Source organism: Nuphar pumila, chromosome 4, assembly GCF_984573655.1.
Source record: "Nuphar pumila chromosome 4, dmNupPumi1.hap1.1, whole genome shotgun sequence".
Classification (NCBI taxonomy): domain Eukaryota; kingdom Viridiplantae; phylum Streptophyta; class Magnoliopsida; order Nymphaeales; family Nymphaeaceae; genus Nuphar; species Nuphar pumila.
The window spans coordinates 15,039,760-15,058,955 of NC_143252.1; the positions used below are offsets into that span (position 1 = coordinate 15,039,760).

General features: G+C 36.1%; 1 protein-coding gene across 2 annotated transcripts in view; it reads right to left on the reverse strand.

The window, feature by feature from the left end:
• LOC149839470 (putative histone-arginine methyltransferase CARM1) overlaps positions 1-19,196 on the reverse strand; it is a 73,002-nt gene that overhangs the window by 33,937 nt on the left and 19,869 nt on the right. For both annotated transcript variants that reach the window (XR_016431326.1, XM_090002562.1), the window contains exons 3-8: positions 5,310-5,418; positions 4,584-4,727; positions 4,277-4,380; positions 4,068-4,166; positions 3,885-3,954; positions 2,642-2,738 (exon numbers count right to left, since the gene is read on the reverse strand). Coding sequence is in view for 1 of the 2 variants with exons in the window: in XM_090002562.1 (XP_089858688.1) it covers positions 2,642-2,738; positions 3,885-3,954; positions 4,068-4,166; positions 4,277-4,380; positions 4,584-4,727; positions 5,310-5,418 (623 nt within the window). In the remaining variant the exon portion in view is untranslated. The remainder of the gene's footprint in view (positions 1-2,641; positions 2,739-3,884; positions 3,955-4,067; positions 4,167-4,276; positions 4,381-4,583; positions 4,728-5,309; positions 5,419-19,196) is intronic.

Here is a 19,196-nt window from a genome sequence, read left to right on the forward strand (position 1 = left end):
TTATATAAATTAGTTTTGCCCACTCTTTGCGGGTGTACAAGCTGTCCAGATTTGTGCATTGTTTGTGCATATGCAATATGATAGGATTTAACATTGACCGCACATGTGTATTCCAATTAGATATGTCGAATGGTAAGTTTTGTGCAATCTGAGACAATTTTCATGATTTGTGTCACATGGATTTTAATTATATTGGCAGTGTTGGTATATTATTTTTCTGAACAGTGCAACTATGTTCGGATTTGAATCAAATGGATTGCAGGGTGCTATACACATGTTTTGGGTTTAAAAGTGCATGTTATGCATTCAATTATTATATTGCAAATGTTCATATCATAAGCATGGAAATTCTGAAATTTGTTAACCACTGTAGGTCATGGGAGCCAAGAGCAAGTGTCGCTCCAATGTTGTTGAATTCATTTATGCATTGCAAAAATTATTTTGTAGAAATTATTGGTTTTCCAAAATTAATTGCACAGTTAAAAATGTGGCAGACCAAGGCCCAAGTTGGGTTTTGCATGTGGATTTGCAAAACGGTTCTTCTGCAAAGAACTTAAAATTCTTTAAAATAGTAAAAGAGACCAAACAGTGTAATTAATCTCTTCCTTGAAGTCTCTTTCACAGTGGGAATCTTGGATAGCGATCATGAAGGACCCTTAGGATACTTAAACTCCATGTGTGATTCTGCTCCTGAACCCGATGTGGTGATTGACCACCCGACCATGGTTTTAGAGAGATTTTGGCCACTTTGCTTAGAGATGGTGTTGTTGACTCAACTGTAGTTATTGGTATACCAAGAAAGTGACGTCAATGGTTGAAGATTCTCATTGATGCCCCGACATTAGGTGAGGATTCCTAATGTTCTGATGGAAAGTAAGGATTCCTGATATCGATCGAGAAACAAGTTTGAAGCCCAGTAATAAAAATGAAATTGTGTGTTAAGTTACAATTGGAAACCTAATTTAGACTTCGAGAATGTTGTACCCGTTTTGAGTATCTACGAGTTTTAAGGAAAAGTGAAAAGCTACAATTGGGAACCTAATTTAGACTTCGAGAATGTTGTACCCGTTTTGAGTATCTACGGGTTTTAAGGAAAAGTGAAAACTAAAATTATGTGCATTTAATAGGGACATGTATAAAAAGAAACTCGAATAAATAACCTAATAAGTTATTCGTGCATGTGCATTGAATCATACATCTTTACTATTCTGCATTAGTTCATACATTCATGTTTATTCTGTTTTGCATGATAATTGTTGCATGATATTTGATTAGGTGCTTGAATGGTAAGTTGATTATGGAAATTGTTGTTATATTCCTCTGAAATTATGCATGAAATTGGTTTATATTATTTACTTTTTGTTTGGATTTTTAGAGAAATCTGTACAAAAGACTTTGGTTCTTACCCTGTCTTTCAAAAATGTTTTTCAGGACTGGGAGCTCAATGATGGGGTAATTAGCTTTATGGAGCCTGCGAGTTTTGCATGACATCTTCTGCGTTCTTGACAGAGTGGCTCCTTATGATAGACTATTTTATTATTTTTGTTTATATGACATTCATTCAATTGATTAATAAAGTTTATTATTTCTTTGTTGATTCAATGCACTATCTGTTGTGGTTTAGTATATAATAAATCTATGAGACCCGGATCCTTGGGTTTTGTTTTCGCAATTGTTTAAAAAAATCACTTTTTGCGAGAATAAGTTGGGATCGTTACACAAGTAGACATGTTGCATGGCACGGTATGACATGTCCAACAACATTTAATATTATTTTAATATTTTTTAATAGAAAATACATTTTTGACATTAAAATATCAAAAAACTATTTTGTCAATTAAAAAATAAAAACCCTCATATCTTCGTATCTTTGTTTTCAAAATATTTGCACATTCATGTCTCTTAAAAAACCTCATGTTTTCATATCTTAGTTTTCAAAATATTTGCACATTCATGACTCTTACCCATATTGAGTCTGTGTTTAGAGGAAAAGAGTCTGGTCAAAATGAAATAAATACTTATCAACAACAAAAAAAAGGTCTCTAACTAAAGGAAAGCTACAAGCTCACACTAGGGAATATAACCAAGCATGAAATAAGTACAATAAAAATTATCAAAGAAAAACAATGTCGAAGTTAAATAGTAAAATGATAGGCCAAACTGGTCAAACCTAAGTGTAAACTCCAACCACCGCATACTCGCTTACAAGACCCCACAATATTCTGGCTACTGGAATACATATTTACATACATACATATGTATAACATATAGACACATGCATGTATGCTTTATGTACTGAAATATCTTAATATTATTGTGATATTGAAATCCTTCAGTTTTTTTATATTTTACATGATTTTTCCCTCATTCCTACGCTTGTATTTCAAAAACTTTTCCATTTTTATTTACATGTTTATAAAAATAACTAAAACCTATTATTACCTCATTTTGCATTTTTTTATATTTTTTGTTTTATGAATGCTGAGATTTTCAAGAGATTTATCAAGAAACTATAATATCCTAAAATTTTACCCTTCCAAGATATAGCTGAGACTGAGTAGGTGCAGGTATGATGACCGCCACTTAATTGCAGAAAGTATTTGAATAGAACATGAGATTTTTACAGATTAGTAAAGTTCACCTGCCAAGCGTTGGAAACATTTTTCCATTTGGTGCAAGAAAGCGATCTCTTGCTATCACATACGACTCCAACATCCTCTCATTGAGTAATAAGGTGCCTGTTACAAATCATCTTAACTGTAAACCAAATCAGAAAGCAAAAGAATATTGCCAGAACAATTGAATCCACCATAGCAGACAATGCTGTGGTTGCCAGCTAAATGATTAGTCATGCTCAAAAACTACCAAAAGAAAGAATTTAAAGTTCCTTACAAGTGAGCAAATGGTGATGTAAGATCAATTTCGTCCATGTAAAAGTATATCAGTTGGTAGCATGACACATGCAAAAAAGTGTTTAATAGAGCATTGACAACCATGTGTTGTGAGATGCAAAGCCCCTTATGCTAGAGAGAAAGCATCAACTATCAGAAACAGCCGACCATCAGTGTGTGGAAGTAAAATGGATCCATAGGACACAATGATGGTGGTTATTCTCCGAGGTGCTCTATGATGAGGGTACATCACCTATAAACATAAAAAACAAAGAGGAACAGACAAACACTGAAAATACCCTTTATAATTCACCTAAATAAACTCTGTGGCCTGCTCTTTTTTTTTCTCTTTTTCCTGAACCAACTCTAAAGCCATCATTTTGAACCACCCAAAAGAAAGAACTACCATAGATTGCCAACCCTCCCTGATGTGGCCACAGAAACTATCCTCCTTAATTAATTGAGTTTGGTTCAAATTTGCAATATAGGCCTAAATACTGCTGCACAATCAATATAATAGGCATTGTATGTGCCACTTGCCATATAGCGATGAAATAAGGGACAGAAACTTGAATCCCCCCGAAAAGTTCACATTTCTCACAACATAAAAGAACAGAAAACAATTCAAGCATAGTTAGAAAGTTTTGATACCATGAGAAAGTAAAGCAGTGGAAAGGAGATTATGAATGCTCACGTCCAAGAAGAGAGCAATCACCATGAGAAACTGAAATACAAATGAACATGCTGCAATACCTTTCAGTCATTTGAAACATTTACATTCTATCATCTGAAAAAACAGTTATCTCCATACTTAAGTGTCATCCGACTTCTGAAGTACCACTAAACAAAAAGCATTCATCAACCTTTACGTCTGTAAAAGAAGTGGGAGAAGTGCATATACAATAGTTCACTTGGATAAAGTAGATGATTAAGTCACTATGAGAACATCGTGTATTTTGATGTAGTCATCAAGTCATATTGGATAAAGCATACCCATAGGTTCAGAGATTAGGATATCCGCTTTCTCGGGCAATTCCACCTCTTCAACTTTTCCTTTGACTACCTGTAATTTACAAGAGGCTACATGCTTAAATAATAGCAGACATCACCATTAAACAAATTGCCAACGAATGTACTCAAAAGTGGTTTTATATAAAATCTGTAAACCAAATTAACCGTTATTCGCTGCTCCAGTAATGGATTCCCAGAAATTAGTTTGCGTGCATATTCCACCATATCAGAGGCCTCCACAGCATAAACATGCTTGGCTCCAGCCTAAACAACATAACAAACTTACAAATCTACAGAAAGATGCATGCAATCAAAATATCACCAAAAAACAATATTCTGCACATTAGATTTGCACACCAAGAACAAGAACATGCCTGAGCAGCAAACAGGGAGAGAATACCACTACCAGCACCAACATCAACCACTACTCGGTCATGAAAATCTATACGGTTCTCAATTATTGCAGCATAATATGTACCTAAAACAGGAAAAAATGCTAGTAAGGATGACAGCAAAACAAAGAACTAATGGTGTATATGAAAAAGAGGCACAAAAGAATCATCTAGAATTTCAGTAGTGTGCCAATATGAAAACAAAAATCTGCATTTTCTGTCCAAATAATTCTTGAAAACAGAAGGCATGGTCTGAAAGAAAGCATCAAATGCAGTTGAATAATATAACCTGTTCTCACATAATCTTGCAACATGTTTTGCTGGTGCAGCAGTTGTCCATAATAATGGAAATACATTTTAGCTGACGATGTCTCAATTTTATCATCAAACTTGCTCCTGTTGGCCGAAATCAGTGTTTTTTCTGCCTCCGATCCTGAACCAAGAAATACTCTCAGCATGAGCAAGACAGTAATTCAATACTACCCAACACCATCCTAACACCGACACACCCACATGCACACACCCCACAACAAACACAAAGAATAAATAAATAGATAATACATCATAGCAGTAGACCGCCGCAAATGTATTCATCTTCTATATAAAGGTATTTATTCAAGCAATATCCCATAACCACACAATAAAACACAAACTCATTGTAGAAAATAAAAATCACAACATACTTTTGGCATCACTCAATGTGGCATACTTTTTGTTAGTCAATTATATTAAAATGTGATATTTGGAACTTTCTATATATGTTGGCAATACAACGATAAACTGACATACTGATATCGCTCACTTCTTTATTCCAACTTGTTCTCAACACAGTAGCCTTCACAGTTGAATAGTCAGTTTACTTTAAAACCCAATGCAGAACACTGTTTCTGTTGTGGCACTAGCTCCATGCGAGTTCAAATGCATTACAGAATGAAAAGAAAACACCTAGAGACAAACTAATGACTTGATATTTACTTAAATGACACTGGGTAGATATTAGCAACAAACAACATACCAGTGTCTGCATCACTAGCTACATTCTTCCATTGTTCAAATGCTAGATGGAAGGAATTGCCTTCATCTTCCGTTCTAAATGTGATTGTAATTGCCCGAGAAAAAGTCCTCTGATCAACATTTAAAAAAGAGCCAAAAAAAAAGGAATAGTAAATTTTGATGGCACAGAAAACAATAAAATAGATTAGGAAAATTATCAACTGAGAGTCAAGAAACCAAATCATTCTGAAACACATCTATCAGAAATAAAAATGCACACCTAAAGAAAGGCAATGAAACCTACACAATACACATGACCTAGTGAGAGGTGTTTATACGCAAGCAACAAATTCAGTTGTCCCAGAGAAGAAAACACACGTGAATCAAACATCAGAATAGTGGGATCCGTGCAATCTAAAATAACTGCAAAGCAATTTAGATTCCACATGCACAAACAAGATATCAAAAACACATTTGCCTAGTAAAACCCTGCTGTAGAATGTAGGCATTTGAATTACCAATTGTGGCTGTGCTGATCAAATTTCCCCTAAAGAGGGTACTGGTTATACATCCTAATAGCTTTTAAAATATGGTAGATCAGTTGAGTGCTATAAATTATTGGAAACAAGAAGCAAGAAGCTGTTAACGTAAACATATATGTTTACATATGTTTTTCTGTACATATGTTAGCGGTATTTTAGTCTTTTTACATGTAAATCTGGAACTAATGTATTTTTATTTCTTTATTTTTTGTTCTTTTCTTTTTATATAATGTAAACATTCCCAGCCATGAGGGCTTTTGGGAATTAGGATAGAGTCGTTGGTACTCTACCCAACGGCAGGATTTCTAGCCGTTGGGTAGATCCCAACGGCTCTCTAGAGCCGCTTCTTTGTATATAAAGGGGTGACACCCCTCTCTCTATGTATGTATTCTCAAAGGGATTATTCCCCAATAATATCCATTATTTTCATGTGCGTTCTCAGCCCTTAGTGGCTCATTCTTGTGTTTTCATGTGTTGACACATAAGAGGTCATATTCTCTAAGTGTTCTCTTGCCCATAAGTGGCATACCAAAGCATATACTTGAGTTCGTAACAGAAGCTTGGTACCAAAAATTTGCACAGTGAAACAACAAGAAGTTTAATAACTTCTCCACATGATATTAAAACAGTAACATGAAAGGAACTACCTAGACAATGCCTCAACCATGATTAGAGGACCTTGGATTGTCAATGGTCAACAGGATTGTGCCATATGGATTTCTGGCTTGTAGACTGGCAGTTTCTAAAAAAAAACTGCATATCCAAGTTTGGCTCAGTGAAACAGCATTGTGAAGATTCTTAGCATCCCCTATTAAAAACAGTAAAATAAAGTGAATTAATTAAGAATGCACAAACCATAATTAGTGGACCTTGGATGGTCAATGGCCAGCAGGGTCACATCCTAGTGAGACATAGGTTTCTGGAATCGAAGATTGGCAGTTCCCCTAGTATGTGTGTGTGCATGTTGTAGGTTCAGAAGCTCACTGGACATCAAGGGCATGTTTGGAAGTGAGAAAAACTCATAGGAAAAGAAAGTTTTGCCTATGAGAGGTTTTCCAAAAGAAAATATTTTGCTTGTCTATGTAGAGCATGAGAAAAACTGGCTGGAAACGAAAGAGAAAAAAAAATCGCTTGTTTGTTTGTGCATGGAAAATTTTTCTAATTATCGTGAAAAGAATCCCAACTTCTCCAATTAATCGTGTAAAGTAATCACAGGACACCAGTTCTACGTCGACACTTCAAAATGAACTAAACGTTCATCAAAGAAACGGCAATTAACATCAAATGAGGCAAAAATAAAAAGCTGGAAAATGAAAATTAAAAAATTGGATTAAGAATAAAATGATACCACATGAGAACAAAATATTAGGAAATATTTAACGTTTTGAAGACCCCCAAACACAACAAACATCCTAAGTCACAGGGACTCGGCAAACTGGGTGTCGCACCCGCGTCGACGCGACGCAGGTGCGCGTGAGGGTGCGGCACCCAGTGCGGTCAAAGGGACCTTGGGTACGGTCAATGCACACAGGATCATTTGTGTCCATTTTTTGAACCAAAAAAATGCCCGATGAAAAGGGCTGAGGGCTATGTCACGTGGGTGCGGGTGCGACACGGGTGCGGCGCAATTTTAAAATTTTTGGACACGGGAACTCGGCTATATATATATATATATATATATATATATATATATATATATATATATATATATATATATATATATATATATATATATATATATATATAATTTTTAAAGATATTATTTTATTTAAAAAGTGCACAGTCACAGCACTGTGCAATGTGCACTGTGCAATGTCTCTTTTTATATAAAAAAATCGTTTTTTTAGTTTTTTCAATAGACATTTTTGGACTCGGTCAAAGTTGACCGAGTCCAAAATGTGGACGGACTCGGCCTCGACTCGTTGACCGAGTCCGACTCGGCGTTGACCGAGTCCAGGCCGAGTCCGAAGCAGCACCCGTGTCGGGACGTGTCGACTCGGGTGCAGCACCTTCCTAGCCGAGTCCGTGTGACATAGATTTAATATATTGCTTTAAACTTTACTAACATAACTATATAACAAGGAAGAATTTGGTTTTCCCCTCACACCTTTCCTCCTTGCCCCATCTTTATGAAGGCATAATAGACAAGAAACTGGAACAAAGTCATACATAACTTTGTCCTTAACATCCATAGAGTTCCACCGTCTACTTGGTGCTTCTTTCTTGTCCTTTCAGACTTCATATTTTCTTTGTATCTCATATCAGCTATACCCCTTTAATCAGAACCAATTGTCCTCACCTTGCTTATCACATCCAACAAAAAATTCTCTTTTCTTTATAAGCATGTGCATTTTTAATGCATAAAGGCATCTATGTAACTGGAATAAATTGTGCTCTTTCATTCCACATTTTCAACTTATTGCTCAGTCGTGAACAATTTATCCACATGCTACAATCTCCTTATTTCAGTTCAACCCAAGATTCCGCATGGAGCCAAAAAACATCTCTTGTTTACTGAAAAACATGGTTTGAGACAAATTATATATTGTTTTTCTTTTAAAATCAAAAGTTAACAAAACCCGGTCCGAGTCACCGAGTTGACCCGCCGAGTCACGAGTCAATATAGAACGAGTCGAGTCACGAGTCACTGGGTTTTAAAACCTTGATAAAAAGAATATAAAGAAACAATTTTGTTTCTATAGCACTACAACAACACCATACTAGTTCAAAATCACCACCAAACGCTCCCAATCACCGATCGATGGGGCTCGTAGAGAGAGAGAGAGAGGCACACCTGAGGCGCAACGAAGGTCGGCGACACGGTAAAGGTCCGATGACGGTGCCTAAAGCGGTGGCAGACGACGCGGCAAAGGTCCGGCGACGTGTCGACAAGACGACGACAGTGGTTGTAGGTCGTCGGCCAGATTCAGGCGGCCAAAAGGCCCCCGTAGAGAGACAGAGAGAGAAGGAGTCAGCGTCGGCGTCGGGAGGATTAGGGCAAAAAAAATTGCCCTAATCCTCCTCCCCTCAGCCTATGTCACAAGGACTCGGCTAAGGAGGTGCCGCACCCGAGTCGACACGCCCCGACACGGGTGCGGACTCGGATGCGGCTTCGGACTCGGCCCGGACTCGGTCAACGCCGAGTCGGACTCGGTCAACGAGTCAAGGCCGAGTCTGTCCACATTTTGGACTCGATCAACTTTGACCAAGTCCAAAAATGTCCCTAAAAAACCAATGTTTTATATTTTTTATTTAAAAATATATATATAAAAAGATGCACAATGCTGCAATCACAGGCTGTGACTGTGCTGCAGTCACAGACTGTGACTGTGCACAGTCACAAACCGTGCACAGTCTGTGCAGTGTGCACAGTCACACACAGTGTTTGTGTGACTGTGCACAGTCACAGTCTGTGACTGACAGACTGTGCACAGACACACAGACTGTGCTGTGGCATTTTAAAAATAAAATAAAAGTATATATATATATTTTTATTTTTTTTGCCGAGTCCCTGTGTCCAAATATTTTAAAATTGTGTCGCACCCGATCCCTTGTGACATAGTTGCACACATATGCAATGTCCAAAACAAGGTGAGAACCATGACCCAAGGAGAAATGAGTATTAGAGAATACTACAATGCATTTTCTCTCCTTTGGGATGAATTGGCTCTTCTTGAGCCAAAATGGCATTGTCCTCAAGATGTAGAACTCCGTGAAAATCAAATTAAAACGGAGCATTCCTAGCAATTTGTGAATGGGCTTAGGCCCGAATTTGATGGAACTATTCCTTCATTGATGAGGTGTGCCATCCATAGTCGAAACTCTTGAAGAATTGACTATGGAAGAAAATAGATTGAAGAAGTCATCCACTTCAAAGGATGAAGAAACCGTGCTTGCTATGTCGAAGCACGGTAATCATACTAGGAGTTATAAACCTTCTCACTTTGTGAAAAATGAGAATGAGAGAAATCCTAACTATGAGAGGAATGACAAAAAGGTGGCAAAATCATATGCTATCATTGTTATTTACCGGGACACATCAAGCTGTTTTGTCCAAAAAAAAAAAGATCATTGAGATGATAGGAGAGTTGCTTCCGTGGAAAAGAATGATGTTGACAACTCCAAATGCATTGGCTCTTTATCTTTAGCTCAATTAATAGAGACGCTACAACCAATGTTCAAAACTCAAGCTTCTTCCTTTTCGAAGGCGGTTGTATCAACAAGCGGTGACCCTGGTAAGACTTCTTGGATCTTAGACTCCGATGCCTCTTTTCATATGACTTCAAATGAGTCAATATTATCCGAATGTCATTCTAACTCAAATGATTCTTATATTTCAACCGCCGACGAAACATCCTTAAAAATCAAAAGTCTTGGAATCTTTCAAAACCAACCAAACTTTCACATACCAAATATTAGGGTTGTGCCAAAATCAAATTTAAACATTTTATCGGTTTCACAAATTACAGATCATGTTTGTAAAGTTTCATTTTCTTCTAATGATTTTTTAATACAGGATCTCCAGTCCGGGAAACCAATTGGGCAAGGCCACAGAAGAGGAGATCTCTATGTAATGGACAATCTTGAGTTATCAAAATAATTTTTTTGTAATTTTGTGAAAAAGAAAGATATAGAAATTTGGCACAAAAGACTAGGACATCCTAGTGTGACCAAATTACACTTGTTTCCATTTTTTACTTATTATAAAGAAAAGAATTTGGTTTGTGAAGATTGCATTCTTGGCAAAATGAAAGCTTTACCTTTTGGACAAAGACAATTTATATCCAAAAATCCATTTGAGTTAGTACATTCGAATGTATGGGGAGCGGCTCCAGTTATATCTAAACGCAGAGTATCTTACTATGTTATATTTGTAGATGATTATAGTAGACATTCTTGGATCTTTTTTCTTAAGCAAAAGTCAGAAGTACTTGATTGTTTTAAAAGATTTTTCTATTACGTAAAGACTCAATTCAAAACCAATATTCAAATTTTTAGATCTGATTCTGGGAGAGAATTTGTATCAAAAGAATTTAAAAAATTTCTTGATTCAAATGGCATCATTCATCAAAAATTTTGCCCTTACACTCCTCAACAAAATAGACTAGCTGAGAGAAAGCATAGACATTGTTGAGACCACTAGAACACCTCTTGTATCAAAAAATGTTTTGGGCCGAAGCTGCTCTTACGGCAGTCTATTTGATAAATAGAATGCCCTCAAAAGCTATTGAAAATATATCCCCTATTGAAAAATTGCTTAAAATCGTCCCCCCCCCCCCCATTATAAAAGATTGAGAGTCTTTGGATGTAAGTGTTTTGTTCTTACCCATAAGAACGACAAACTTTCCCCAAAAGCGATCCCTTGTGTTTTTTTGGGCTATGCCGAAAATCAAAAGAGATATAGATGTTATGACAGGAAAAGGGACAAATTATAAATCTTACATTTCTTGAAAATGAAGATGGTTTTAGCAAGGAAAAAACCCAAGAAAACTATGATTATTCGTTTCTTTTTTATCTCATCCATGAACATGAAGGGTATGAAAATCTTCAGAATGAGCATGAAAGTGCACATGAAGACTCTGACTCTCATGATGCAAGTGAAAATATAGACAACAATCTTAACAATATCGACCCAAGGGCACCCACCATGTGCTTTAGAAAAATATTCTTAAAATCAAGATATTGATTCTGCTAGTATTAGAAAATCTGTAAGAATTTCAAAAGCCCCTAGTATATTTGTATTCTATGATTCCTTTGAACCAAGATACCGAGCATGCTTAATGGCCATACACTCATATTTTGAATCATCATCCTACTATGAAGCTAAAAATCATCAAGAATGGATTAAAGCCATGAACGATGAATTAGAAGCATTAGAAAAGGCAAAAACTTGGGAAATTCAATCATTACCTAAAGGAAGGAAAATTATATGATATAAATGGGTTTACAAAATAAAAACCAAATGGGATGGGATATTGGAAAGATATAAAGCTAGACTAGTAGCTAAGGGACACAGTCAAGAATATGGAATTGACTATGATGAGACATTTGCCCCAGTTGCTCGAATGACGACTGTTAGAACTCTCATCTCTATAGCATCAATCCAAAAATGGCCAATTTTTCAAATGAACGTGAAAAATGCCTTTTTAAATGGTAATCTGGATGAGGAAGTCTACATGGATCCTCTACCAGGTTTGAATTTAGCACATGGAAAAACTCTTCGTCTACGAAAAGCCTTGTATGGGTTAAAACAAGCTCCCAAAGTTTGGTATGATAGATTTAGTAATCTGATAACTCAACTGCATTTTAAATCTTGTTTTAGTGACACTGCATTGTTTGTTAAGTCTTCCAATGTAGGGATGGTTATACTGTTGCTTTACGTAGATAATATGATAATCACAGAAAGTGATAAGGAGGGAGTAAACCATATCAAAGATGTGCTTAAAGACAACTTTGATATGACAGATCTTGGCTTTTTACAGTATTTCCTTGGAATTGAAGTAGTTTACTCACCTCGTGGTTATTTTTTGTCATATACTAAGTATGCCGCAGAGATCATAGAGAGATCAGGACTCTTAGATGAAAAATTGGTTGACACTCGAGAGGTCATAAATGCAAATATGAAGAAGGATGATGGAGAACCTTTGCAAGATCCAACCCCATACAGACAAATGATTGGAGCTTTGCCCTACCTTTCTATTACTCGTCCTGATATCTCTCATGATATTCACTCTGCCAGTCAATTTCAGCATGCTCTCACTACTGTACATATAAGTGTTGTAATGGGAATTATTAGATATATTAAGAATTCTATAAGTCATAGATTGTTTTTATCATCTTCTTCCTCATTAGAAGTCATTGCATACTCAGATTCTGACTGGGGAGGGGATGTGAATGATAGACGCTCTACTACTGGTTTGTGTGTTTTTGTAAATGACTCCCTAATCTCCTGGCGATGCAAGAAGCAACAGAAGGTGTCTCTCTCCTCAACTGAAGTTGAGTATCGCGCCATAGGAACGACTACGTCTGAGTTAGTATGGTTGCGACAACTACTAGAGGATTTGGGAATTCACACCACAGAACCTTCCAGATTATGTTGTGACAACAAGAGTGTTGTATATATCGCGAGCAATCATACGTTTCATAAGGGGACAAAACACATTGAAATGGATTGCCACTATGTTCGGAAAGAATTTCTGCGGAAGACTATCACACTACCTTATGTTCCATCAGAGTATAAACTCACAGACTTCTTCACCAAAGCACTTCCTTCAACCAGATTTCACTTCCTACTTGGCAAACTCTCGGTTGTTGCACCATGAGTTTGAAGGGGGTGTTAAGATATGCATATACGTGTATATATATGTATGTATACATGTATATGTATATATATGTTTATTGTTAACCGAAATACCCATTAAGGGTATTTCGGTCTTTTCTCCGTAATAGGTGTCAGCCCATTAGGGGCTGACATTTCTGCATTTTATTTCATGTATTTATTTTTGTCTTTTTTTTTACCTTTTTGTCTTTTCCAGATTTAATGGGACAACTCCATATAGCCGTTGGAGATGCCCCCAACAGCTATATTTATGATGGGACAGCTCCATATAGCTGTTGAGCAACACCTATATTTATGACTGTTGAGTGCAGCCCCAACAGCCATATTGAGCTGCACCCCATTGGCTCCATTGTATTATAAATTGGCCTCGTGTGGCCTTGTATTCTTAACTCATTCTTGAGTGCTTCTATGCAATAACAAGTTTGTAGACCCTTGTGTGGGTGGTTTCATGATTCAATAGTATTTTTATTTGATTGAAAGTGTGTTCTTGGATGTGTATCGGATTCAATCCACTTCATTACAAATAGTCACATATTGTCTTCTTTACATATTGAAGACATTAAGTAAGAAAGTAACATCAATATTCTCAATAATATTACCATTTTTTTATTATGAAATACCCAAAAAATCAATTTTTAAATATCCCAGAACTCGCCCGAGTCATGCCGAGTCACAGCCGAGTCTTTGCAGACCGAGTTTAGCTTGCCGGGTTGACTCGCTGGAGGGCCGAGCCAAGCCGAATCACTGAGTTGACTCGGCGAGTTTTAAAACCTTGCTTTTTATTGTTACGTTGAAGATTACTTTTTTTGGTTGGTGGGGAATGGATTGTTATGGGTTATTTGACCCACAAAAATAGGGTTGTCAGTTGGATTATGCTTGGTTTATCTGATTATTACTCAGTCTGTTTAATTTCATTGCAAATTTTATTACTAAATTTGGTGATGATGACTTTATTTATTGGTTGGGGAAATTGGGATCTCTCAATTTTGATCATTTTTTCCTAAAAAATGCCAATTTGCTAACGTTGATTGGAGTTGTTTTCTGCGAGCTGATCGGATGTTGGCTAGGATTGAGAAATTAGTAATACTGGAACTGGGTTAAGATGGCATTGTAATGGTGAACTTGGATTTATTTTTTCTTTCAAATTAATCTGATGGTTTGATTAGAGAATGAGGGAGAAAAAAGAATTCATAAAAAATATGATGGGGGTAAGTTAACTGTTAAAACTTAAAAATTATATATATATATATATATATATAATTTTTTATATTTTTGCCACACCCCCCGCACCCAAGTTTTTTGAAAGTGTCGCACCCCCGCAACCGCACCCATGTGACATAGCAAACATCCAAAAAAAAGTCTACATCTAGTTGACAAACAGAACAAAAAAAAATGTTGCCATGAATACCCTAATTGGACCCATACTATACTACGGAGTTAAGAGTTTCTATCTAAATAGAAGACCAATGGGGAAAAAATGACACCATATAAAAACAAAAAGTTAGGAAAATTTAACGGTTTCAAGACTCCCCAAAACACAATATACAGAAAAAAAAGAACAGTTTCAAGATCCCCAATCACAACAAAAAGAAGAAAAAAAAGTCTGCATCAATCCCCTAATTAAAACCATATGAGAAAAACAAAGCAGAGGAAAGTCTGCATCCTCCTCCTCGTCACCACCGACGGCCTGCCTCCACGATGCCCTCTGCCTCAAGATCATGAAAAGGGTAGCTGCCACCGACGATGCCCTCCACCTCCTCATCGCCACGGGCAAAGAGGTGATGGGCCCATGGAAGAGGGTAGCTCTCTCTCTCTCTCTCTCTCTCTCTCTCTCTCTCTCTCTCTCTCTCTCTCTCTATATATATATATATATATATATATATATATATATATATATATATATATATATATGTATGCTTCAGTTCACAAACGAAAGAGGGGAAAGAGAGGTGATGTCTCTCTTGATAAGGACTTTGATAGGAAAGACTCTTCCACCCTTGGAGGAGTCTTTCCTATCAAAATATGTACCTTTTTCAAAATGTTTTGCAACAAAATCTCCCTTTCCTGTCAAAAAAAAGGAAAAAAGCGTTCTGCCACAATCTATTGTCCCTTGGTAGTGATGTAATTGTGGCTGCACAATAAACCTGTTTGTTCCCATAAAGTTGGATATGAGTCCTCACCCCATCACATGTCAAAACCTTCCAAAAAGTTCATAAAGGTCCAAGTCAACCCCTCTACATAATTCATTCAATGGAGACATCACAAACTTCACTAGAAACCGTAATAAAAAAAGAAAAAGAATATAAGTGGGTGCTTTTTATGGGGTTACAAGAACACGAACAAAAACAAATAAGAACCACTTGGGTCAATACAAGAACACATGCACACAAGCCACTTAAAGGCTAGAAACACAAGTAAAAAATATAGATATTATTGGGAACTAATATGATTAAAAAATCATAATACAATAGGGGGATTACTCTCCTTTGTATAGACAATGGAGAGCTCGATATGCTTGGTTCTCTTATGAATTTGGTGATTGTCAGCTATGTAGATAACATTTTTTATTGTCACGGCATAACTTTGAGGATGATTGCAAGTACACCTCAACGCTTCCAACAATCATGTCAACCACATTATTTCTGATGTTGTGGTAGTCATAGCTTGATATTTAGTTTCTATTGACGACAGAGACACTTTTTGTTGCTTGGTACATTTTCATGATATCATTGAATCACCTACAAACACACAAAAACTTGTAGTTGAGCATCTACCATTAGGATATCCTCCCCAATTAGAATCAATATTCAAGTGAAGAGGAGGAAAATAATAGTCCTTTAGAATCAGAATTTTGCAAATATCAAATAATTCATATATTAGCACTTAGGTGCATAATAATGGGACAATGTTGAATATGGCTTGTTGTATGCACTGCATGAGAAATGTTTGGTCGAATAATTGTCAAATAAGTGAGGGTCACAAACATTTGTCTATAAGGAGTAGGGTGTTCCATCACCTATCTTCATCTTTGCATTAATTACTTCAAGAGTATCCACCTTCTTTTCTTCTATAATTCTAGACATGTCAATAATCTCAGTAGCAAACTTGGATTGAGTTAGTAAATAACCATACGCACAATATGTAACCACAATCCCCAAAAAATAGCTAAAAAAACCTACACCCAGCATTTCAAAGCTTCGTTTTAAAATACTACTAATGTAACTAACTTCATGTTTGTCTCCCCAAGTAATGATCATGTCATCAACACAAGGAGTAAAATAACAACACATGCATCAGATTTCTTCACAAACATAGCAATGCCAGTATAACAAGATTTAAAACCGAGTTTAACCATAATAGAACTAAATCTATCATATCAGGCCTTAGGAGCATGTTTCAAACCATACAGAGCCTTTTTTAAATGAAGAACCTTTTCTATCGGAATTTCATATCTTGGTGGAGGATCCATGTATACATCTTCCTTCAACTCACCATTTAAAAAGACATTTTTGAGATCCACCTGATAGATGTGTCAATTCCTAATGATAGTTATAGCTATGAGGGTTCTAACTGAAGTCATTCTAGCTACCGGCGCAAAGGTTTCATTGTAATTTATTTTATATTCTTGAAAATAACCCTTGGCTACTAACCTAGTCTTATATCGTTATAAGGAGCCATCACTTTTGGTTTTTACCTTGTACACATTTCTACAACCTATGGCCACTTTTTCATTTGAAAGATCTTCTATTTTCCACGTATTGGCTTTTTCTAAAGCTTCAAGCTCAAGGTTCATGGCATCTATCCTTTCGAAATGATTTTTTGCTTGTTTATATTTAGTGGGTTCGAAATAAGAGAAGATTTTGGCTAGGAATGCTCTATATTAAAAAGAAAAAAACTCATAGGACAAATCTATCTGGGGGTCTAGATTCTATGGCAGATTTCCTAAGGGTACTAGGTTTCTGTGTTTCAAGGCTAGAAAATTTTTCTAAAGCATTGGGTTGTCAATCATTGCCTCTTCTGTTATATTGAATAACTAAGGGTTTACTTCTATATACATCATTGTTCACACCACCAGCAATATTTAGTTGAGATTCTTCATTCATAGTATCAATACTAGAAGAATCTTCATTGTTTTTAGGAAGCAATTCAAACAACACAGAATAATCATTAGTTTTCTTAGGCACACTTTAATCAAAGGAACTTCTTTTTCTAAAAAAGTCACATTTCTAGAAATATAGAGTTTATCATTGTTAGGTTTCGCCGTATCCAAGAAAAATACAAGGCATTGCTCTAGGAGACAATTTGTTATTTTTGTTGGTAAGAACAAAACATTTACATCCAAAGGTTCGCAATCTAGAGTAATCAGCGAAAATTTTGTAAAGTTTTTTAAGAGGTGTAGTGTTTTGAAGTTTGACACAAGGAATTTTGTTAATAAGATAAACAGCAGCAATTGTAGTTTCAGCCCAAAAATCTTTTGGAACATTTTTTTGAAATAATTAGGGATATAGTAGTTTCTATTATATGCCTAAGTTTTCTTTCCGTCAATCCATTTTGTTGAGAGGTGTAAGTTGGTGTACAATACTATTGATTTCTAAATACTATCTTAAATCATTTGACATAAATTCTCCAACTGAATCGGAGCAAAAAGTAACTATATTGGTCTCAAATAGGATTTGAAAATTTTAAATACTTCATTTTTGTGCCTTGAAAATAAATCTGTATATCGAGAATAGTCATCTACAAAGATCACATAATAAGCATAACCACCCTTAGATACAATAGATGTCGATCCCCATAGATCTGAATGTATTAATTCAAGCGGTTTAATAGCAAAAAAGGTTTTCTCTTGGAAAGAAATAGCCTTCATGTTTCTAATGATGCAATCAGTACAGTAAAAATTTTCATTACAAAATTTTCTCAAATGAGGTACATTGGATAATTTAGATATGCCGAGATGACCTAGCCTTTAATGCCACAAAAGAATATCCAAATTTTTTATATTGTAACAAAAAGTATTTTTATGAATAATTAATCGATCCATGTAGTAAAGATCTCCTTCTCTATGACCTTCCCCAAATGCATCCCGGATTGGAGATCCTGCACCAAACATTGGTTTGATGAAAAGAAGAAATTCTACAACCATGATCGGCAATTTGAGAGACAGAAAGAATATTTAAATTAAATTTTGGGACAAATCTAATTTTAGGTATAAAAAAATGTAAAGTGTTTTTGAAATCTCCAATCCTTTTATGTCAAGAGAGGAAGCATCGACTGTGAAAACATTAGATCTACTTGAATTAATGCATCAGAGTCCAAAAGCCAAGAACCCTTATCGGGAAGAGAAGAGAAGATCACGACACCCAAGATGTAAGAAGATGATTCCTTGAGAAGTGGTTGTAGGGCCTCCATTAGTTGGGATAAAGGCATAGTTTCAATGGCTTTGGAATCTCCATTGGTCTCACTCTTATCCTCATGTGATGAATCTACGCTCGCCACCCTTCACTCATACCTTCCTTTGAAATTAGGGAAATAAGGATTAACGTGACTCGGTTTTCCACAATTATGGCATACAAATTTTACCCTCCCATCATCACTATGTTGCCTCCCATAATTGGATTTTGCGAAGTGAGGAGGCTTATAAGTGTTAGTGTTAGCATTGGATCTTGAGACAGCTAACACATTGTCTTTATATTCCTTAGGCTCAGACATGGTCTTGAATCTTGTTTCTTCCGTGCATATTTCGGCCAATACTTCATATATGGGTGGAAACTCATCCTTCTTACGATGAGTGATATGACCCGCACTTGTTCAAATTCGGGTTTAAGTCCCTTCATGAATTGGAAAAATTGCTCTTCAAGGATTTGATTTCTCCTTAGAAGAACATCATTGGGTGTCCCAAATAGGCTCCATTTTGGCCATTCAGTCTCAAAGCCTTTTGAGAGTTCCAAAGTACTCTCTAACACTTTTATCGTCTTGTTTACAATTCTAAATCTTATCATGCAACTCCCATCTGTCAGCGCCATCTCTT